This window comes from Oryctolagus cuniculus, chromosome 6 (genome assembly GCF_964237555.1).
Source record: "Oryctolagus cuniculus chromosome 6, mOryCun1.1, whole genome shotgun sequence".
NCBI lineage: Eukaryota > Metazoa > Chordata > Mammalia > Lagomorpha > Leporidae > Oryctolagus > Oryctolagus cuniculus.
In genome coordinates this window covers 35967725-35987786 of record NC_091437.1, presented here as the reverse complement: position 1 = coordinate 35987786, position 20062 = coordinate 35967725, and the positions used below count along the sequence as shown (strand labels likewise).

At 40.2% G+C, this 20062-nt stretch overlaps 1 protein-coding gene across 4 annotated transcripts in view; it reads left to right on the top strand.

Annotated features, from left to right (window-relative positions):
- HTR4 (5-hydroxytryptamine receptor 4) overlaps nt 1-20062 on the top strand; it is a 187967-nt gene that overhangs the window by 113379 nt on the left and 54526 nt on the right. For all 4 annotated transcript variants that reach the window (XM_008255225.4, XM_008255221.4, XM_008255222.4 and 1 more), the window contains one exon: nt 7591-7744. In XM_008255225.4, coding sequence (XP_008253447.2) covers nt 7591-7744 — 154 coding nt within the window. The remainder of the gene's footprint in view (nt 1-7590; nt 7745-20062) is intronic.

The window sequence follows — 20062 nt, the reverse complement described above, 5'->3', positions numbered from 1 at the left end:
ATCACCTCATCTATGTTAACCATGTAGACTGGATCATTCTTAATTGTCAGGGGCTGCCTTGTACACTGTAGGATGTTTAGTAGCACCCTTGACATCTAGCCATTGGGTGCCAGTAGCACCAGCTTCCTAGTCATGAGCAAAAAAAGCAGCAGTCTGCAGCTATGGCCAGATGACCCTTGGAGCTTGGAGCCTTGTGAGAAACAGTGTATATACCAACCTAGAGGGCAAAAAAAGGGGGCACATTTCTCTCTCCCTGATCACCTGGCACTGGTGTCCTGTGACTAGCCAAGAGAGGGTGGGCACCATTTTGGACACAGAACAAGTGGACCTAATGGCTATCTACAGAACTTTTCATCCTACAGATGTAGAATACACATTCTTCTCACCAGTGCATGGAACTTTCTAGGATAGACTACATGCTAGGCCACAAAGCAAGTCTCAGCAAATTAAAAAAAAAAATAATACCATGCATCTTCTCTGACCACAATGCAATCAGGCTGGAAAATCAACAGGTCAAGAATCTCTAGAACATATGCAAATGCATAGAGAATGAACAACATGCTCCTGAGTGAACAGTGGGTCATTCAAGGAATCAAGGGAGGGATCAAAAAATTTCTGGAAATGAAGGAAGACAACAAAACACCTTATCGAACCTCATAGGATGCAGCAAAAGCATTAAGAGGAAAGGTTATAGCAAGTGGTACCTACATGAAGAAAATATAAGTGCATCTCAAGGACCTTGAAAAACAGCAGCAAATGAAACCGAAAACTAGTAGGAGAAAAGGAATTATTCAAACTAGAGAAGAAATAAACAAAATTGAGTCCCATACAAAAGATCAGCAAAATAAAGAGCTGCTTTTTGAAAGAATAAACAAAATTGACACATCATTGGCCCAATGAACCAAAAAAAAAAAAAATGGAGAAGACCCAAATCAGCAAAATTAGAGATTAAAAAGGAAATGTAACAACAGACACCACAGAAATAAAAATAATCCTAAGAAATTCCTACAAAGAGTTTTATGTCTACAGATTGGGAAACCTAAAAGAAATGGAGAGATTCCCAGGCTGGACACATACAATCAACCTAAATAGAGCCATGGGGACAAGGAAAACCTAAACGGAGAAATAACCAAGATGGAAATTCAATCAATAAATAGACTCTCACAGCAAAGAAAAAGCTCAGGACCAGATGGCCTCACTGCTGAATTCTACCAGACATTTAAAGAAGAACTAACTCCAATTCTTCTCAAGCTATTCAAAACAACTGGAAGGGAGGGAATGCTCCCAAACTCCTTCTATGAAGCCAGCATCACCTTAATTCCTAAAGCTGACAACAATACAACACAAAAACAGAACTACAGAAAGAGAACTACCAATTTCCCTGATGAATACAGATGTGAAATTCCTCACAAAATACTATCCAGATGAATTCAACAACACATCAGAAAGATCATTCACCCAGACCAAGTGGGATTTATCCTAGCTATGGAGGAATGGTTCAACATTCACAAACCAATCAATGTTAAACATCATATTAACAAAATGAAGGACAAAACCCTGTGATTATCAATGCTTTCTCTGCATCTACTCAGATAAAGTACAACACCGTTTCATGATGAAAACCCTAAGCAAATTGGGTTCTTCAACACAGTCAAGGCAATTAATGACAAACCCACGGCCAGTGTCCTATTGCCTGGGGTAAAGTTGGAAGCATTCCCACTGAGATCTGGAACCAGACAAGGATGCCCACTCTCACCACTGCTATTCAAAATAGTCCTGGAAGTTTTAGCCAAAGCCATTAGGCAAGAAGCAGAAATCCAAGGGATATAAATCAGAAATGAGGGAGTCAAACTATCCCTAATGTAGATGACATGATTCTATATATAGGAGATCCAAAAGATTCCACTAGGAGACTGTTGGAACTCATAGACAAGTTTGGTAAGTGGCAGGATATAAAATCAACACACAAAAATCAAGGGCCTTTGTATAGAGACAATACCACAGCTGAGAAAGAACTTCTAAGATCAATCCCATTCACAATGGCTACAAAAATAATCCAATACTTTGGATTAATTTAACCAAGGATGTCAAAGATCGTTATGATGAGAATTAGAAAATATTCAAGAAGGAAATAGGTACCAGCAAATGGGAAAAATCTTCCATGTTCATGGATTGGAAGAATCAGTATCATCGAAATGCCCATCCTACTAAAGCAATTAATAGAGTCAATGAGATACCATTCAAAATACTAAGGACATCCTTCTCAGATAGAGAAAAACTGATGCCCTGAAATTCATAAGGAAACACAGGAGATCACAAATAGCTAAAGCAATCTTATACAACAAAAACAGAGCCAGAGGCTTCATAATACCTGATTTCAAAGCACACTGCAAGGCAGTTATAATCAAAACAGTCTGATACTGGTACAAAAAACAGATGAACAAACCAATGGAACAGAATAGAAACACCAGAAATGAACCCACACATCTACAACCAATTTATCTTTGATCAAGGAGCTAAAATCAATCTGTGGAGAAAGGATAGTCTCTTCAACAAGTAGTGCTGGGAAAACTGGATCTCCACATGCAGAAGTATGAAGCAAGACCCCTACCTTATACCCTGCCTAAAAATCTACTCAAAATGGAATAGAGACCTAAATCTATGACCTGATACCATGAACATTGAGAGAACACTGGGGAACATTGGGGAAACCCTGCAAGACATTGGCATAGGCAAAGAGTTCTTGGAAAAGACCCCAGAGGCACAGGCCATCAAAGACAAAATTGACAAATGGGATTTTATCAAATTGAGAAGCTTCTGTGATGTAAAACAAACACTCATCAAAGTGAAGAGGCAACCAACAGAATGGGAGTAATTATCTGCAAATGATACAACTGATAAAGGAGGAATAACCAGAATATATAAAAAGGTCAAGAAACTCAACAACAACAAAACAACCCAGTTAAAAATGGGCAAAGGACTGAAACAGGCCTATTTCAAAAGAGGAAATACAAATGGCCAAGAGACACATGCAACAATGCTGAGGGTCACTAGCCATCAGGGAAATGCAAATCAAAACCACAGTGAGGTTTCATTTCACCCCAGTTAGAATAGCTTTCATACAGAAATAAACAACAAATGCTGGTGAGATTGTGGAAGCAAAAGGTACCCTAATCCACTGTTAGAAATGTAATCTGGCATAACCTCTGTAGAAGACTGTATGGCGATATCTTAGAAATCTGAATATAGACCTACCATTTGACATGCTATCCCATTCCTGGGAATTTATGCATGGGAAATGAAATCAGTATATCAAAGAGTTATCTGAACCTCCATGTTTATTCCAGCTGTATTCACAATAGCTGAGACATGGAATCAACCCAAATGCCTGTCAATTGAACACTGGATAAATAAATTATGGGATATGTGCACTATGGAATACTACACAGTAGTTTAAAAATGAGATTCTGTTGTTCGCAACAAAATGGATGAAACTGGAAAAAAAAAATCACACTTAGTCAAATAAGCCAGTCCCAAAAGGATAAATACCATATGTTCTTCTTTATCTGTGATAACTAATAGAGCACCTAAAATGTAATCTGTGGAAGTGAAATTGACAGAGATGCAATGACTTTGACCAGCATTTGTCTCAAGTATTGAGGAACAGGTTTTTTTTATACAATTTGCTGAACCTTTTATTTGGTATAGAGTTAAATTATGTGTATAGAAAGTTAATTGAAAATAGACCTTAGTAAAAAATAAGAATGGGAATTGGATAGGGAAGAGGAAGAGGGGTGGGAGTTTGGGAAGCAGGGCAGGTATGGTCAAGAGAATCACTGTATTCCTAAAGTTGTATTTATGGAATGCATGAAGTTTGTATTCCCTAAGTAGAAGGATTGTAGAAGAAAAAAAAATCTACAACATAGATCAAACTTTTTGTGTTCAAATCTGAGCTCCAAATAAGAGCCTTACATTCTCTAAGCTATGCCATTTTAAAAAAAATATTTTTATGGTAAGACAATGCCAGACTGAACAAGATAGACAGAATTTAAGTAAAGCATATACCTAAACATAATTGAGTATTTTAAAATTCATAGCCTTACTTATCACTTAGAATTTATCTAACTTAATGTAAATTCAAAATTCTTTGCCTTCCTTTACATAATGTTAATTTTAAATAGAGAATTTAAATGGATCAGCTCAGCTCCAGCTGTTGTGGCCATCTGGGGAGTAAACCAGTGGATGGAAGACCTCTCTGTCTATAACTCTTTCAAATAAATTTAAAAATCTTAAAAAAAAATCTAAATAATCTTAAATAAGACATCCTGCTTCCTCAAACTTAACTTATGGCCTGCAGGATATTTAATTCAAGCTTGTCTTTTTTAACTTTTGTATTTTATGACATTGGAGGCCCTAACCAAAATTCCTGGAATTCAGTGTTGTCTTAATAACCTTGGCACCTATTTCTAAACCTCAAAAAAATCAGAAGTGAGTCCGCAAGGATAAGGCATTATCTATTCTTCCCTCTACTGACTTCTACAGGGTGGCAGATCATTTTGAGTGTTACAACTTGACTATTATCTGTTAGTGTATTGGATAAAACAAAATATTCTCACAACATTTGTATTGCTGTGTGAAGCAGGATATTTTGTTTATAAGCAACAGAGACTGCTTTCAGCTAACAGTATGAATTTTCTAGAGCTATCATAACAAAGTACTAAATGGCTTAGAACAAAAACAAATACTTCTCAGAGTTCTAGAGCTTGGAAGGCTGAAACCAAGATATCAGCAGAACCATTCTCCCTCTGAAAACTGTAGGGGAGAGATTCTTCCTATCCTGTTCTGACTTGGTGGTTTGATGGCACTGCTTGGTATTTGCATGGAAATGCGTCACTGCAATTCTTTGTCTTTACATGGTAATCTTCCCTCTTTGAAGGAGGGACATCAGTCATATTGGATTAGGGCTCACTCTATAAACTTTATTTTAATTTGATTGCCTCTGTAAACAATTACTCCCAAGTAAGTCACATTCCAAAGTTGTGAGGGTTAGAACTTCAACCTATCTTTGGAAGAGAGAGATGAAAATTCAACCCATAATGCCATTTTAAGCAGAAAAGGAATGCATTCGAACAATATGAAGTGACTAATTTAATTGGACATGGATCTGAAGAATGAAGACTTGGAGGGTACGAGTGGTCCTCAAGGAGCCCAGGAGCAGGAGTTAAGCTCCAGCACTTCAGAGGGCCAGAGCTAGAGTCAAGGGACTTCCACTGACTCTCTGGTCTCTGTATGACTCTGATGTTCAGAGTCCCAGGAGAGGGTCTGATTGGCTAACTCCTTGGATAGAAAGTCAGAACCCTCTTATTTCACTTTCTAATAATTCTGATGCAACAAAGAGATAATTCCTAAGGGTTGGAATACTGTTACCAAGAGGAATGAGGAAGGATTAAAAATGAAATAATTCTATCCTTTAGCAGAAACAGTAAAGTCATAATTTTCTTGTTCTTTTTTAAAAAGTACAGATACTCCTCAATTTCACTTGAAAAATAATATAAGTCAAAATTTCACTTAGTGCACTTAACCTACTGGGCATCATAGCACACTGTACAGTACCAGTTATTTCACCTTGTGCTAGAGGGGCTGCCTGGGAGCTGCAGCCCAACATCACAATAGATTATCCTATTGGGGTTGGTTTTGTGGCACGGTGGGTAAGGCTGCCACCTGGGATGCTGGCATTCCATATGGTTGAAGTCCTGGCTGTTCCAATTCCAATTCAGCTACCTGCTACAGCCTGGGAAGAGCCACAGTGGAAGGTGGCTCAAGTGACTGGGCCTCTGCACTCACATGCGAGAACCAGATGAAGCTCCTGGCTCCTGGATTTAGTCTGGTCTAGACTCCGCGATTGCAGCCATCTGGGGAGTGAACCAATTGATAAAAGATCTCTCCTTCTCTCTCTGTATAACTTGGACTTTCAGAATAAATAAGCCTTTAAAAAAAGATTATCCTATCACATAAGCTAGCCTAGGAAAGGATCCAAATTCAAAGTATGGTTTCTGCTACTTAGCACTTATCATCAATTTGAAAAAATCCCAAGGTGAATCGTTGTAAGTCAGGAACATTGGTCTATTTTCATCCATTCCAAATTCATCATTAATTATGTTAGTAAACTTCTGATGATGATTGAAATTCTTAAAAGTTTGCCCCTCTAATTTTCTTATAAATCAAAAGTAATGACAAAAATACCATCTTATCATGACTTTCTGTTACTGTCACCTTCAGTCAGACTTTGCTACCCTGTCAGTTTTGTAGATTAAGTGAATTTCTGAGCAAGCCCTTCTTAGGTTTAGCCCCCAGGCTGCCTTTTTGCTTTCAGTTTTTTACTTTTCCAAAGAAAAATAGCTGATAGGCTTATTGTAGTATTTTGCCTGCTATCAAATTTTGTGCTATGCCTGGGCCTGGAAGGGTGATCTCCAAAGCTGCAGTACCATGCAGGAGCAGTAGGAAATTAGAGACAAGACCATTACCAGGACAAGCTGAACCTCTGGAGGTAGGAAGAAAGCTAGGACCAGAGGCAGAAGGTATACCCAAAAATGGGTGATTAGTGAGTCCCAGAAGGGAGATAAGAGCTTGATAAATAAGAGTGAAGTAGTCTCAATCAGTAGGAATGAAATGATTCAACAAGAAATACTTGAAATTTTATTTTCTCGACATTAGAAGAAAAACTTAACTGGTCTGTTCCAGATGGATGCATGTCAATTCTGTTCATGACTCTGGACGGAACAATTCACTGGGCCCCTTGAACTTAAGGAGGCCAGGAAATGCATGTGCCTGGAAAGAGGGAACTGGGTGTGCCTAGCAAACAGCAGTAATGGCTCCTGATGGTCAAAATGCAATCTCTGGCTCATTCCCCACAGCCTCCAATTCAGGAGACCCTTGGGGTCTGCATTGTAAAATGGCCTCCTTAGGTGTCTGATGCCGAGTGGAGAAAGAAGAGAAATCCCTGGACCACAGTTTAAAGAACATGACCCTGGAGCATGACCCCAGTACAGACAAGGATCAAGGAGAAGAGGGAAGATCTGAGATAGTTATTGGATCTCAGCTGCAGGGAAATGCTTAGGTGACCTCCAGGTGTGATGAAGGGGGCTACCGAGCTTAGACCCTGAGGCCCAGAAGGCTGGATAGAAACTCCTCGATGCCCAGGCTTCAGGGAAGGGTTAAATTTGGGAGGTGAAGAGGGATGTCAGATTTGCTGACTCCAGGCAATGATTTTCAGGTGTGATCTAGAGTATGTATCCGAACAGCAACTAACTGGGCAATATAACAGTGTTGTACAATTGCTTTTTCTTTCCTCTGTTCTCTTCCCCCTTCTCTCTTCCTTTTCCTTCTCTGCTGTTTGATCTCCATCTTGATTCTTCATTTATTCTTTTTTCCCTCATTTATTTTCTCTGCTTGTCGTTTCCACTGTCTTTTTCTATTTTCTCTTTTCTGTCTCCCTTCCCTTTCCCTCTCCTCTACTCACCTATTGTTCTCCTTTCCTGTTCCCTCCCTTCCTCCTTGCCCATGGCCCCACCTGCTCTTTTCTCTCCCCAGGTATTATGCCATCTGCTGCCAGCCTTTGGTCTATAGGAACAAGATGACGCCTCTGCGCATCGCCTTGATGTTGGGAGGCTGCTGGGTCATCCCCATGTTTATCTCTTTTCTCCCTATTATGCAAGGCTGGAATAATATTGGCATACTTGATTTGGTGAGTATTCATGCAGATCCCCCTAGTTTACTGTGTTAACACCTTTGCTTGGAATTCCAAATGAACCAGTAGTATCAGATGGGGTAGGTATTTGAAGAAATATTTTGGTAGTGGTCTGAGTGACAGTTTCTAATGCCTACTGACAAGGAGCCTCTGCTTGACCAGACTTTAGTCAGGTTCCTCTCAATCCTCTTCCCAACTCAACTCTCAATACTGAGTATTCATGTCCACCTTTACATTGTTCTGTAATACCAAGGATCCTTCTAAATTGATAGTTGATGTCATCATCCTCCACGCACCCCCCAGATGATGTCTGATCACCCTGGCCAGTTTACAGTAAGAATCCTTTTAGGTTGGATTAGCCAGAATCCTTCTTTTACCCCAAGACTTTCTCTTAGTAATTAATTTCCCATCCCTCCACTTTGCTCCTTGGTTATAAATTTCCACATGCCTGTGCTACATTTAGAACTGAGCCCAGTCTTTCTACACTAGCACAAAACCCCATCACAATGATTTCATTAACCTATTGTAAGTCTTGAATGAAGTCTGCCTTACTGATTTAACAAATGTCATAAATATTTTCTTTAACATTACTGTATGCTATATAGTATGCTGCATACTTTATATATAATCCTGATAGCATCCTTTTGGAAAAACTATACTTATTTCTCCATTTCACCAATGAGAAGAGCCAGCCTCCTACGATTAAAGAACTTAGCCAGTGTCACACAGTTAGCAAAGCTGGCATCCCAAGGTTAGCAGTTAAGATCCATGGGCCTGAGGTGTGTCATGTAACCCAGGAGAACCTTCACTCTGTTTCTGAGCGTCTATAAGGCCTGCATTGACTCAGAGAAAGCATGTTACATGGATGGACTTTGCCAGGGATGAAGAGAACCCTGGACCAATGTTGTCAACGCCCCATTTCTGAAAGGCTATATTAAGAACATCTGTTAGTCCTCAGTGGTAAAGGGAGTCTGCCATGGAGACAGGAGGGTTTACCTGGTATATTGCCTTTCTAGAGAAAGAGAACCAGTACATTGTGTGTGTGTGTGTGTGTGTGTGTATACATACATATATATATATATATATATATATATATATATATATATATGAAAGAGGGACATTTTTATAAGGAGTTGGTTCACTTGAATGTGGAGGTTGACAGCTGCCCACTCTGCAGTCTGCAAGCTGGATGCCAGTGCTTTGGATAAGGCAGGAGAACATTAAAGACTCCGTGGGGGCAGGAAGGGTAGAAGAAACTGACTTTCCTATTCAGGCCTTTTAGGGCCTGGATGAGACCCACTCATATTGGGCAGGATGATGTGCTTTACTTTGATTAGAAGTTAATCTCATACAAATATCATCACAGACATACTGAGAATAATGTTTGGTCAAATGTCTGGGTACCCTTTGAACTAGTCAAGTTCATACGTAAGTAAGCTATCTCCTCCTTGCATAGATCATCTTTGAGAATCCTTCAGCTCTGACGTAGTGAAGTTATGATGAAGCTTAAATCTAGATCTGGATTCATTATTCCCACAGGAAGTAGTCAGGTAGTGACTTTAAAATTGCTCCCAGACTCCTCTGCATGTACATGGAGATTGGGGAAGACAGATTGAGAATAAGCTCTGGACCAGTGGGAGCAGCAGGAGAGGTAACTGCCCCCACCTTTCTTCACCACTCCCTCACCCTTAATCCTGCCTCATTTTTTGTGAAGGCCAGGAGACATCCAAACCTGACTGGACCAGGACTTGCATGTAGTGTGCAAGAACAGGAATGTTACAGGCAGGCAAAGCCACCACCTGCAGTGCTGGCATCCCATGTGGGTGGTGCTCCACTTCTGACCAGCTCTCTGTTATGGCTTGGGTGGGAAACCCCGAAGAAGCTTTAGGCTCCTGGCTTCGGACCAGCCTACCTCTGACCATTGCTGCTATTTGGGGAGTGAACCAGTAGAAGGAAACTTCTGTCTGTCTCTCTGCCTCTCTGTAACTCTGCTTTTTAAATCAATCGGTCAATCTTAAAAGAAATGCTACAGGCAGAGGAGTGGAGAAGAAAGAAAATTCATTCACGGAGGTCCTGTGGATATTGATTAACATCCCCCTTTCAAACGGTCTTATCATTTTTAGTTGAAGTAAAAATGGTTTCCAACCATTATTATTACCTCAAGAATGGTCCTTACTAGCCATGACTTTGTCATTACTGTGATCCATTATTCTTACTGTTGAACACTTACTTAAGATGCAGCACACTTACTGTGTATCAAGCCCAATGTTAATCATTATTCCTGTGAACCTCGCTCAGGCCTCATCGCAACTCTATGGACTAGAGGCTATCCTTGTCCTCTTTTTATAATTCAGTGGGGTTGTTAGCGAAAGTCACTGGTAGGTGGTGGTGGTGAGTATATCTGAGTCCAGACTGCCTGGACTTGAGTCTGTGCTCCTAATTTTTATGCTAAGCTTTAATGGAGTGTCTTGGGAGCATCACTTTTGTGCATCAGGAATTTTTATTAAGGGCTCAGCACTGCTCTCTCCTAAAGTGGAATTTCCCAGGTAGATAACCTAGCAGTTTTCGTTCACTCACAATAGTGAAATAGAAGCATCTTCTGTGTGCCTCACCTAACTGGAACGGGGCATCTAGGAACATGCCTAATACTCATCTCTCCACTCAATTGTACACTCAGTCTAACTGGAGAGAAGCTGGCAATAACACAATTACAGCTGACTCTTGTCATTTGCAATGACTGTTTTATAAAGGCTCTGTAAACACTAAATTAGCAAGTTCTGAATCCTCGCTCCTCGGGGAAATACAGGATCAGGATTCTTCAAGCACTTGCTCACAATATTTTCCTCAATCAGTATATAACTTTATTTTCTGTGATTCTGTTTAAAGACACCCATTTAATTTATATTGTTGACTTACAGACTTTGAGTTCATGGCCCTGGCACCATAGCACATACTGGGAAAAGCTTATCTAACACATGTATTTTTTCTGTTAGGCACATGGCAGTCTTCTTGGACTTGGGAACACAAAGTAGCCTTCAGCACTATGCTTAGGGATCATTTTAAACAGTGAAAGAACCAAGAAAAAGTGTGAAAATGCAAACTACATGGCCACAAATATCAAAAAGTATACTTGAAGTGAATTAAGAAGGTAGAACGTTGCCTTGTAGGACTACAACTAGAAATACACCCATCAGGCAACTTAATTGTTCTTGCTGCTCTGTGCACATGGATCGCTAAATAACTGAAATTTCTGAGAATACTCATTTTAAGGGTATGAGAATTACAAATAAATTCGAGCAAGTAGATGAGTTCACAAATGATGGAACTCATGAATAAGGAAAATCCACTGTATACTCATGTATGTAAACCCGCACACATGCAATTACAGATCATGTCTATGGCCGGAACCCGGGAAATTTCTTTTCTCAGTGGAATCACCTGAGCTTTTAAAGCTGAGCTTGCTAGAAATGTTCTGCTCTATCCCAGAATTAACGGATCAGCAGCCACATCAACCAATTTCAGGGTCATTACCATCATGTCAAAGAAAACCCTAAACATTTTGATTGTAAGAGTTCTTATCACAGTGTTCATACTATTTCTCAACTATATCCCTAAAAGTAGACTCTTTAATATTTTTATCACCACTATTATTTTATAAACAATATATTAAGCTGTTCATTTTTTAAAAATACGTTTTTCATTTATTTGAAAGGCAGAGTGACAGAGAGAGGGACAGACAGATCTTCCATCCTCTGGTTCAGTCCTCAAATGATGGCAATAGCCAGGGTTAGGTCAGGCTGAAGCCAGGAGCCAGGAACTCCATGTGGGTGTCACACATGGATGGCAGGGGCCCAATACCTGGGCCATCTTCCACAGCTTTCTGAGGTGCTTTAGCAGGGAGCTGGATTGGAAATGGAGCTGGGACTTGAACTGGAGCTCCAATTTGGGATGCCAGTGCTACCAATGGTGGCTTAACCTGCTGAGCCACAATGTTGGCACCTTTCACATGTTTACATTCCACCAAGTCAACACAATGTTACTATGTCCAGTATTCATTTTGTAAAGGAAATCTTATGATTTCAAAGTCTAAGCACATGAGAAACCAATGGCATAAGAAATTCCAAGTCTTGAAGCTGGCACTGTGGCGTAGCAGGTAAAGCTGCAGCCTGCAGTGCCAGCATCTCACGTGGATGCCGCTTCCAGTCCCTGCTGCTTCACTTCTGCTCCAGCTCTCTACTATAACCTGGGAAAGCAGTGGAAGATGCCCCAAGTCCTGGGGCCCCTGCCCCCACGTAGGAGACCTGGAGGAAGCTCCTGGCTCCTGGCTTTGGCCTGGCCCAGCTCCAGCCATTGTAGCCATCTGGGCAGTGAACTAGTTGATGGAAGACTGACCTCTCTATCTCTCTGCCTCTGCCTCTCTGTAACTCTGCTTTTCAAATAAATAAGCGTTTTAAAAAAATTCTAAGTCTTATGGCACTTAAAATCAGGTAAGAACAAACTACAGGCAGAATGTGCTTACAGATCAAGGGGATTAATGTGGCTGTTGCAGAGCCAATGGAAAAGAGAAAAAGAATAAGTAAAAAAATAAAGGAGAAAGATAAGGTATGGCTTTGTACATTATTTTACTTAAGGACACTGGTTTTAATTATGAGTGAAATGAGGAGCCATTGAGGGATATTGATCAAATGGGTGACATGACTTGAATCAGATTTTTTTTATTTTTGACAGGCAGAGTGGACAGTGAGAGAGAGAGACAGAGAGAAAGGTCTTCCTTTGCCGTTGGTTCACCCTCCAATGGCCGCCGCAGCCGGCGCACCGCGCTGATCCAAAGGCAGGAGCCAGGTACTTCTCCTGTCTCCCATGGGGTGCAGGGCCCAAGCACTTGGGCCATCCTCCACTGCACTCTCTGGCCACAGCAGAGAGCTGGCCTGGAAGAGGGGCAACTGGGACAGAATCTGGCACCCCGGCTGGGACTAGAACCTGGGTGCCGGTGCCACAAGGCAGAGGATTAGCCTAGTGAGCCGCGGCGCTGGCCCTTGAATCAGATTTTAAAAGACTCTTTGTTGGCCAGCGCCGCGGCTCACTAGGCTAATCCTCTGTCTGTGGCGCCGGCACCCCGGGTTCTAGTCCCAGCCGGGGTGCCAGATTCTGTCCTGGTTGCCCCTCTTCCAGTCCAGTTCTCTGCCATGGCCCAGGAAGGCAGTGGAGGATGAGCCAGGTCCTTGGGCCCTGCACCTGCATTGGAGACCAGGAGGAAGCAACTGGTGCCTGGCTTCGGATCTGCGTAGCATGCCGGCCATAGCAGCCATTTGGGGGGTGAACCAACGGAGGAAGACCTTTCTCTCTGTCTCTCTCTCTCTCTGTAACTCTGCCTGTCGAAAACAAAAACAAAAAAAAAAAACAAAAAACCTCTTTGTGCCTTTTCTATTAAAAAAGCAGGTACTAAGGGAGTGTGAAGTAATCTGAGGCGAAGGCTAGGAGTCAGTGGTGCTCCAACCTCAGTGTTAACAATGAAACCTGCAGTTTAAAATCTGCATATATTTTGAAGATTCAACCAACAAGATTTTCTGAAGTATGGGGAGAGGAAAGTGATAGGAAAAATTAAAAGAAAAATAAGAAAAGAAGGAGAGAGCATAAGGAAGGGAGAGAGGGAGGGTAGGGTGAAAAGTATTATGCTCCCAAAACTATATATATCTACACATATATATTACATGAATTTTGTTCCCTTTTTATAAATGAGAAAATTTTAAAATCACAATTTTGGCTAGAACATCTTGAAAATTGGAATGGATTACCACCAATCCATATGGAAAATTCATGGATACAGTAGGATTTGATATGGGAAGAATCACATACTGGGTTTAGACAACACAAATTTGAGGTACCTACTGGATATGTAAGTGGGGAGGACAAGTAGCTTGTGATCCTATTATGATGGGTGAACCTACTGGAAAAAAGTAGGGTATTCTCAGACACTAGTTGCTCTCTGAAGTTCTGTGACTAGATAAGATGATCTGGGACATGAAGGTAGATAGAAAAGAGAAGAGATATAAGGAATGATGGGCCCCTGATAGAGGGTTGGAAGGAAGGGCCGGCCAGCAAAGGCAATAGAACATGGTCTTGAAAGCAACATGTTATAACAGAGATTTATGCTTCTGGAGATGACTGGAATTATCATCACTATCAAAACTAATGAAACACAAAACACAAAAATAAAGTAAAATACTGTTGTAAGAAACTAGAACACAACCAAGACACATAAAACTTGATTAGCTAGGATTCCAAGGAGAAAAAAAGACCTCTGCATTTTTCTTTTGGGGTATTCCCTGATTCACGGATAAAGACAAAGGGTGAACCAAAAACAAGAGTCTTGGGCTTGTAGTTGTCTCACTGAACTGGGAGAATTGTGTGGAGTTTGAAAATGCCCAAATACTTGGGTCTTGAGCAACTAAGTCTGACTCTGATATTTAGCTTATAATTTTTATGGAGGCATGGTTTACTAAATTGAGGATCCATGGGGCTAGATATAAAAAACAAAAGCAGACCAACAAAAAAATCAGCCAGAAGCATCTGCTGGGAAGCAAAAGAGCAGGCAGAAAACTTAGCAGTCTTGCAATGCTGGGGAGTCATACACTGATTGGATCTGAGAACTTCCTAAGGCAGAGGAGCCCAGTAAGCATCCTCGGTGCTTTAATTGACATAAATAGAAAGCTACCCTATAGAAAAGGGAGAACTGGAAAAAAAATAGCTCTCAAAATGTATTAAACACAACATGAATGTGGTAGAGGTGTTCTTTCCAGATCTTACCTGGCTGCCAGAAAAATAAATAAATTCTCTGTGGAGTAAGACACTACCCTCCAGATCATCTGCAATGTTTCTAACAGGGTCTGTCATTTAGTCAAAAGTTACCAGGCCTCAAAACAAACAACCAATGGCCAAAACCCAAAATCATAAAAAGGCAATACAAGCAGTTTCACAGACGATCTTGATAAAAGAATTACTAGAAAAACGCTTTCAAATAACTATGGTTAATGTTGTTAAAAAGAAAATGGACAACATGAAAGAAGTTACTAGAGATCTAGATTCTACAAAAATAATAGAAAATTCTGAGGCTAATATGTACAATAAAAAAAGTATGATGATGAATTGTAGATTAGATACAGCTGATAATACCCATAGTAAACTGAAATTTAGGAGCATATAAATATCCAGCTTGAACACAGTGCTAAATGCATACTAATTATAGGCAAGAAGAGAGGAAGAGTAGAACAGAAGTAACAGATGAAGAAATAGGAGCTAAATATTTTTCAAAAGAAAGTAAAGCTGAAATCTCACATTTAAGAAACTATAAAGCCTCAGCAGGTTAGAAAATTTCATATGGGAAGTTTGTTGCTAAAAACTGTTGAAAAATCAAAGATGAAGGGCTAAACCTCAAGGCAGTTAGAAAAAAACTTCAGTTAAGTTTATAGGAGAAACCAAGACAACTATGATGGAATGATGGAAGCAGGAAAACAATGGAATGATGTTTGGAATGTTGAAAAATTACAACTTAGAATTCTAAATCCAATGAAGATATTCTTCAAAATTAAAAATAAAGATATTTTCAGGCAAATAAAAACAGGGAAATTTTCAGCAGCAAATTTGTCCTAAATATTACTTTATGGAGACTTTCTCAGGCAAAAGGAAAATGAACCCAGAGGGAAGCACCACACATCGATCAAGAGAGCAAGGCAATGACTGGTAAAGATGAATATTTAGGTACTGTAGAAGAATTTTGACGACTCCTACAATAATTATGTTACTATCTTGTGGGTTTTTTTTTTTTTTTGACAGGCAGAGTGGACAGTGAGAGAGAGACAGAGAGAAAGGTCTTCCTTTGCCATTGGTTCACCCTACAGTGGCCGCTGCGGCCAGCACACCGCACCAATCTGAAGGCAGGAGCCAGGTACTTATCCTGGTCTCCCATGGGGTGCAGGGCCCAAGCACTTGGGTCATCCTCCACTGCACGCCCTGGCCACAGCAGAGAGCTGGCCTGGAAGAGGGGCAACTGGGACAGAATCCGGCACCCCGACCGGGACTAGAACCCGGTGTGCCGGCACTGCAAGGTGGAGGATTAGCCTGTTGAGCCATGGCGCTGGCCAATCTTGTGGGTTTCAAAATATTTATAGAATTAGAATATATGAACACAGCATCATAAAAAACTCAAGTGGAGTACGTAAGTGGAAAGAAGATCTTTGCATTGCCAAGGAAATAAATATATTAAGTAGTCTGTAATATATTGAAGTCTCTAAAAATTATGAAACAATGCATAAACAATAAGCTAACAGAGCGAGAAATAATGTTACAATATAAAAAACTGTTGATTGCAAAAATAAGCTAATAAGGAAGAAAAAAAGGGAACTAAACACAAAGAAGTTAAATAGCAAATAGTAACATAGTAGATGTAAAGTTAAGTCAACTTGTGGGATTCTAATAAATATTAAATGACTTAATGCTTCATAGAAAAGAAACTAATAGACAAAGACTGCCAGACTTAAAATGCAAAATGATGCTGCTTGTCAGAGAGGCCCATTAAATATAAAATGTCTTAAAGGTTGAAAATACAATCATGGGGGAAAAATACACTATGTAAGTACTAATCGAAAGAAAGCTGGTGAGGCTTTCTTATTATCAATGATAAAATTTAGGATGAAGTATTTTATCTATTTGAAAGGCAGAATGATGGAGAGAGAGAGAGGCACACGGAGACAGATGGAGACATCTGTCCATTCGCTGGCTCATTCCTCAAATGGCTGCAATGGCCAGGGCTGGGTCAAGCCACAGCTAGAAGCTTCGAACTTTTCCAGGTTTCTGCCTTGAGTGGCAGGGGCTCAAGTACTTGACCCATTATCTGATGCTTTCCCAGGCACCTTAGCAGGCAGCTGGATTGGAAGCACGGTAGCCAGGACTCAAACTGGCACTCCACTATGGGATGCTGGCATCACAAGTGGCAGCTTAATCCACTGTATCACAACACTGACCCCAAAACAGATATATTTTGAAATGATAAAAATATTAATTCAATAAGAATATAGACTATAATCTCCAACTATAAGATTCTAAATACATTCACAGTAAAATGGCACATTTTATTTAATGAAGCATATATACACGCATTTATATGTATACTTATATATATACAAAGTATTTGCAGATGAGTAGAAGAATTAAATGAAAAAGATAACACAATACAAACATGCCACGAGATAATGTAGCAGATTATCTTTCAAAGATTAGATTTGAGGGGCTGCGGGTAAAGCCGCCGCCTGCAATGCTGGCATCCCTTATGGGCACTGGTTTGAGACCCAGCTGTTCCACTTCCTATCCAGCTCTCTGCTATGGCCTGGGAAAACAGTAGATGTCCCAAGTCCTTGGGCCCCTGCACCTGCATGGGAAGACCCACAAGAAGCTCCTGGCTTCAGACAGATGCAGTTCCAGCCATTGCGGCCAATTGGAGATTGAACCAGCTGATCAAAGACTGTTCTCTCTCTCTGCTTCTCCTTCTCTCTGTTTAACTCTGACTTTCAAATAAATAAATCCTTAAAAAAAAGATTAGATTTGAGGGGTGAGAGTTTTGCCTGGTGATTGTGGTCTGTGAAACAAAACATGCTATTATTATTTGTGAATACATTTAGTATATTATGCAGTCCATATCTTCATTCCCTTGTATATTCACTCTAGAGGCAGGTTGACCTCAGGAAGGAACAGTGACATTAGGTTAAGCTAATCTCTTCAATATAGGGCTATTCCTAGAAGAGACAATTGACTAAGAGCTGCCAGCAGTCTGTACTGATGGTTGGGGAAACCATTTTTGGTCTTTAAAAGCCATCTAATGTATTCCAGTATCCTGCATCAGTGAGGTTTATTCCAGGAATGTAACACAATCAGTGTGACTCTCTGTATTAATAAAATGAAGGGTAAAACTCACATGGTCATCTCATTACTGACAAATATCAACATCCATTCATAATTTAAAAAAAAAATTCTCTTCAAACTAAGACTACAAGGGAGCTTCCTCCAATAGAGGGCATTGGCAGAAACAAGCAAACCAGTCACCGTAACATAAGTATCCTCCTTCATAATAAAATACTGATTGCCTTTTCCCTAAAACTGTATGAAGCAAAGATGTCCACTATCATCACTTTTTTCCCCCACAGTTATACTGGGAGTCCTATCAAGTTCAATAAAACAAGAAAGAAAGGTACCGGGATTGAAAAGAAGAAATGAAACTGTCATTATACATCACATGAACATTCATGGGAAACAGTCAAAAGTCTCTAGAGATAAAATTATTTAATAGCTACTTTAGCGAAGTTATGAGATATATAGCGAAAATACAAAGATCCTCAATGAGCTCTACGTACCAGCAATAAGCAATTCATTATAACAATTTTTAAAAAATATTTATTTGTAAGTCACAATTCAGAGACAGAAAAAGGAAGGGAAAGAGGGAGAGGGAGATAGAGAGGCATCGAGATAGAGAGATTGAGATATCTTTCATCTGCTGGTTCACTCCCCAGATGGCCACAGCAGCAGGAGCTGGGCCAAGCCAAAGCCAGGAACTTCTTCCAGGTCTCTCATGTGGGTGGCAGGAGCCCGAGCACTTGGGCCATCTTTCATTGCTTTTCCCAGGCCACTAGCAGGGTGGTGGATCAGAAGTAGAGCATACGGGAATCAAACCAACGCCCATATGTGATGTGGGTATTATGGGTGGTATTTACCTGCTATGTCACAATCCTGGCCCAGAATAATTTTAACATATTATCATTAACATTGGAATAGTGGTATAAGATACTTAATAAATTTAACAAAAGATGTGTAAGCTATTTACACAGAAAATTATAAAATATTATTGAAAACAGATTTTAGGGGCTGGTGCCTGTGGTGCAGTACACTAAGCCTCTGCCCGCAATGCCAGCATCCCAGATGGGTGCCAGTTCATGTCCTGGCTGCTCCACTTCTGATCCAGCTCTCTGCTATGGCCTGGGAAAACGGTGTAAAATGTCCCAAGTACTTGGGCCCCTGCACCCACATAGGAGACCCGGAAGAAACTGCTGGCTCCTGTCTTCAAATCAGCCCAGCTCTGTCCATTTGTGGCCCTTTGGGGAATGAACCACTGGATAGAAGACCTCTATTTCTGTCTCTCCCTCTGTCTGTAACTCTACCTCTCAAATAAATGAAATCTTCAAAGAAAAAATAGATTTTAAAATACCTAAAGGGGAAGAATTAGCTATTTGTAAATTTGAAGAACTATATCTGTAAAGATGTTACTTTTTCCTAGTCCTTAAATGCTGATTTCACTCAAAATCCTAGAATTTTACAGAAACTGATTATGACACTGAATTTTACATGAAAATGCTGACAGAGTAGTGAAGACAGTCTTCAAGATCAACCGTAGTTCCAAGACTTGTTACCAGATATCTAAACCTAGTAAAATTACAGAAAATAATAAAGGTTAAAAACTGATAAACCCACAAGAATTAAAACAGTATGGTACAGATAGAAAAAATCAAGAGAACAAAACGTAAAACTCAACACAGAGCCATGCACACACAGTTCTCTGACCCAGGTTACACTGCAGTGAGGCTGGGAAAGAGCAGTCTTTAATAATAAAGGTGCCAGATCAGCTGGATGTCTAAACATAAAACCTTACTCTTGTCTCCTACACCACCTCACAGAGGAAAACTAATTCCAGATATGTAGAAGAATTAAATGTAAAAACTAACACTAAAGACAAACTGAGAGATAATGTAGCTGAATGCCTTTGTTTGGCCCAGTGGTTGAGACTGGTTGGGATGCCCACATCTCACATTCCAATGCCTCTGCTTCCTACTCTAGTTTACTGCTCCCATGCACCCTAGGAGGAGAACATGATGGCTTTTCCTACTGGGTCTCTGACACCCACATGGGAGACCTGAATTGAGTTCTTGGATCCCAGCTTTGGTCTCCAAATTGGGGCCACTGCAGGTTTTTGCAGAATGGGCCAACAGATGAGAATTCTCTCTCTCTGCTTCTCAAATAAATAAAAAGTAATTCTTAAATAAAATATAATTTTAAAATAAATTACACTTGAGAATGTTTTTATATCTAAGGGTAAACAAAGATTAAACAGAAAATAAAAGGTACTAACCCAAATTATATTTAAAATTAAGAACTTCTATCCACAGATACTAATAAGAAAATGAAAGGATGTGCCACAAATTGATACGAGATATTGCAAAACAAACATGTGACAAAAGACATATCCAAAATATACAAGAACTGTTAAAAATAAAC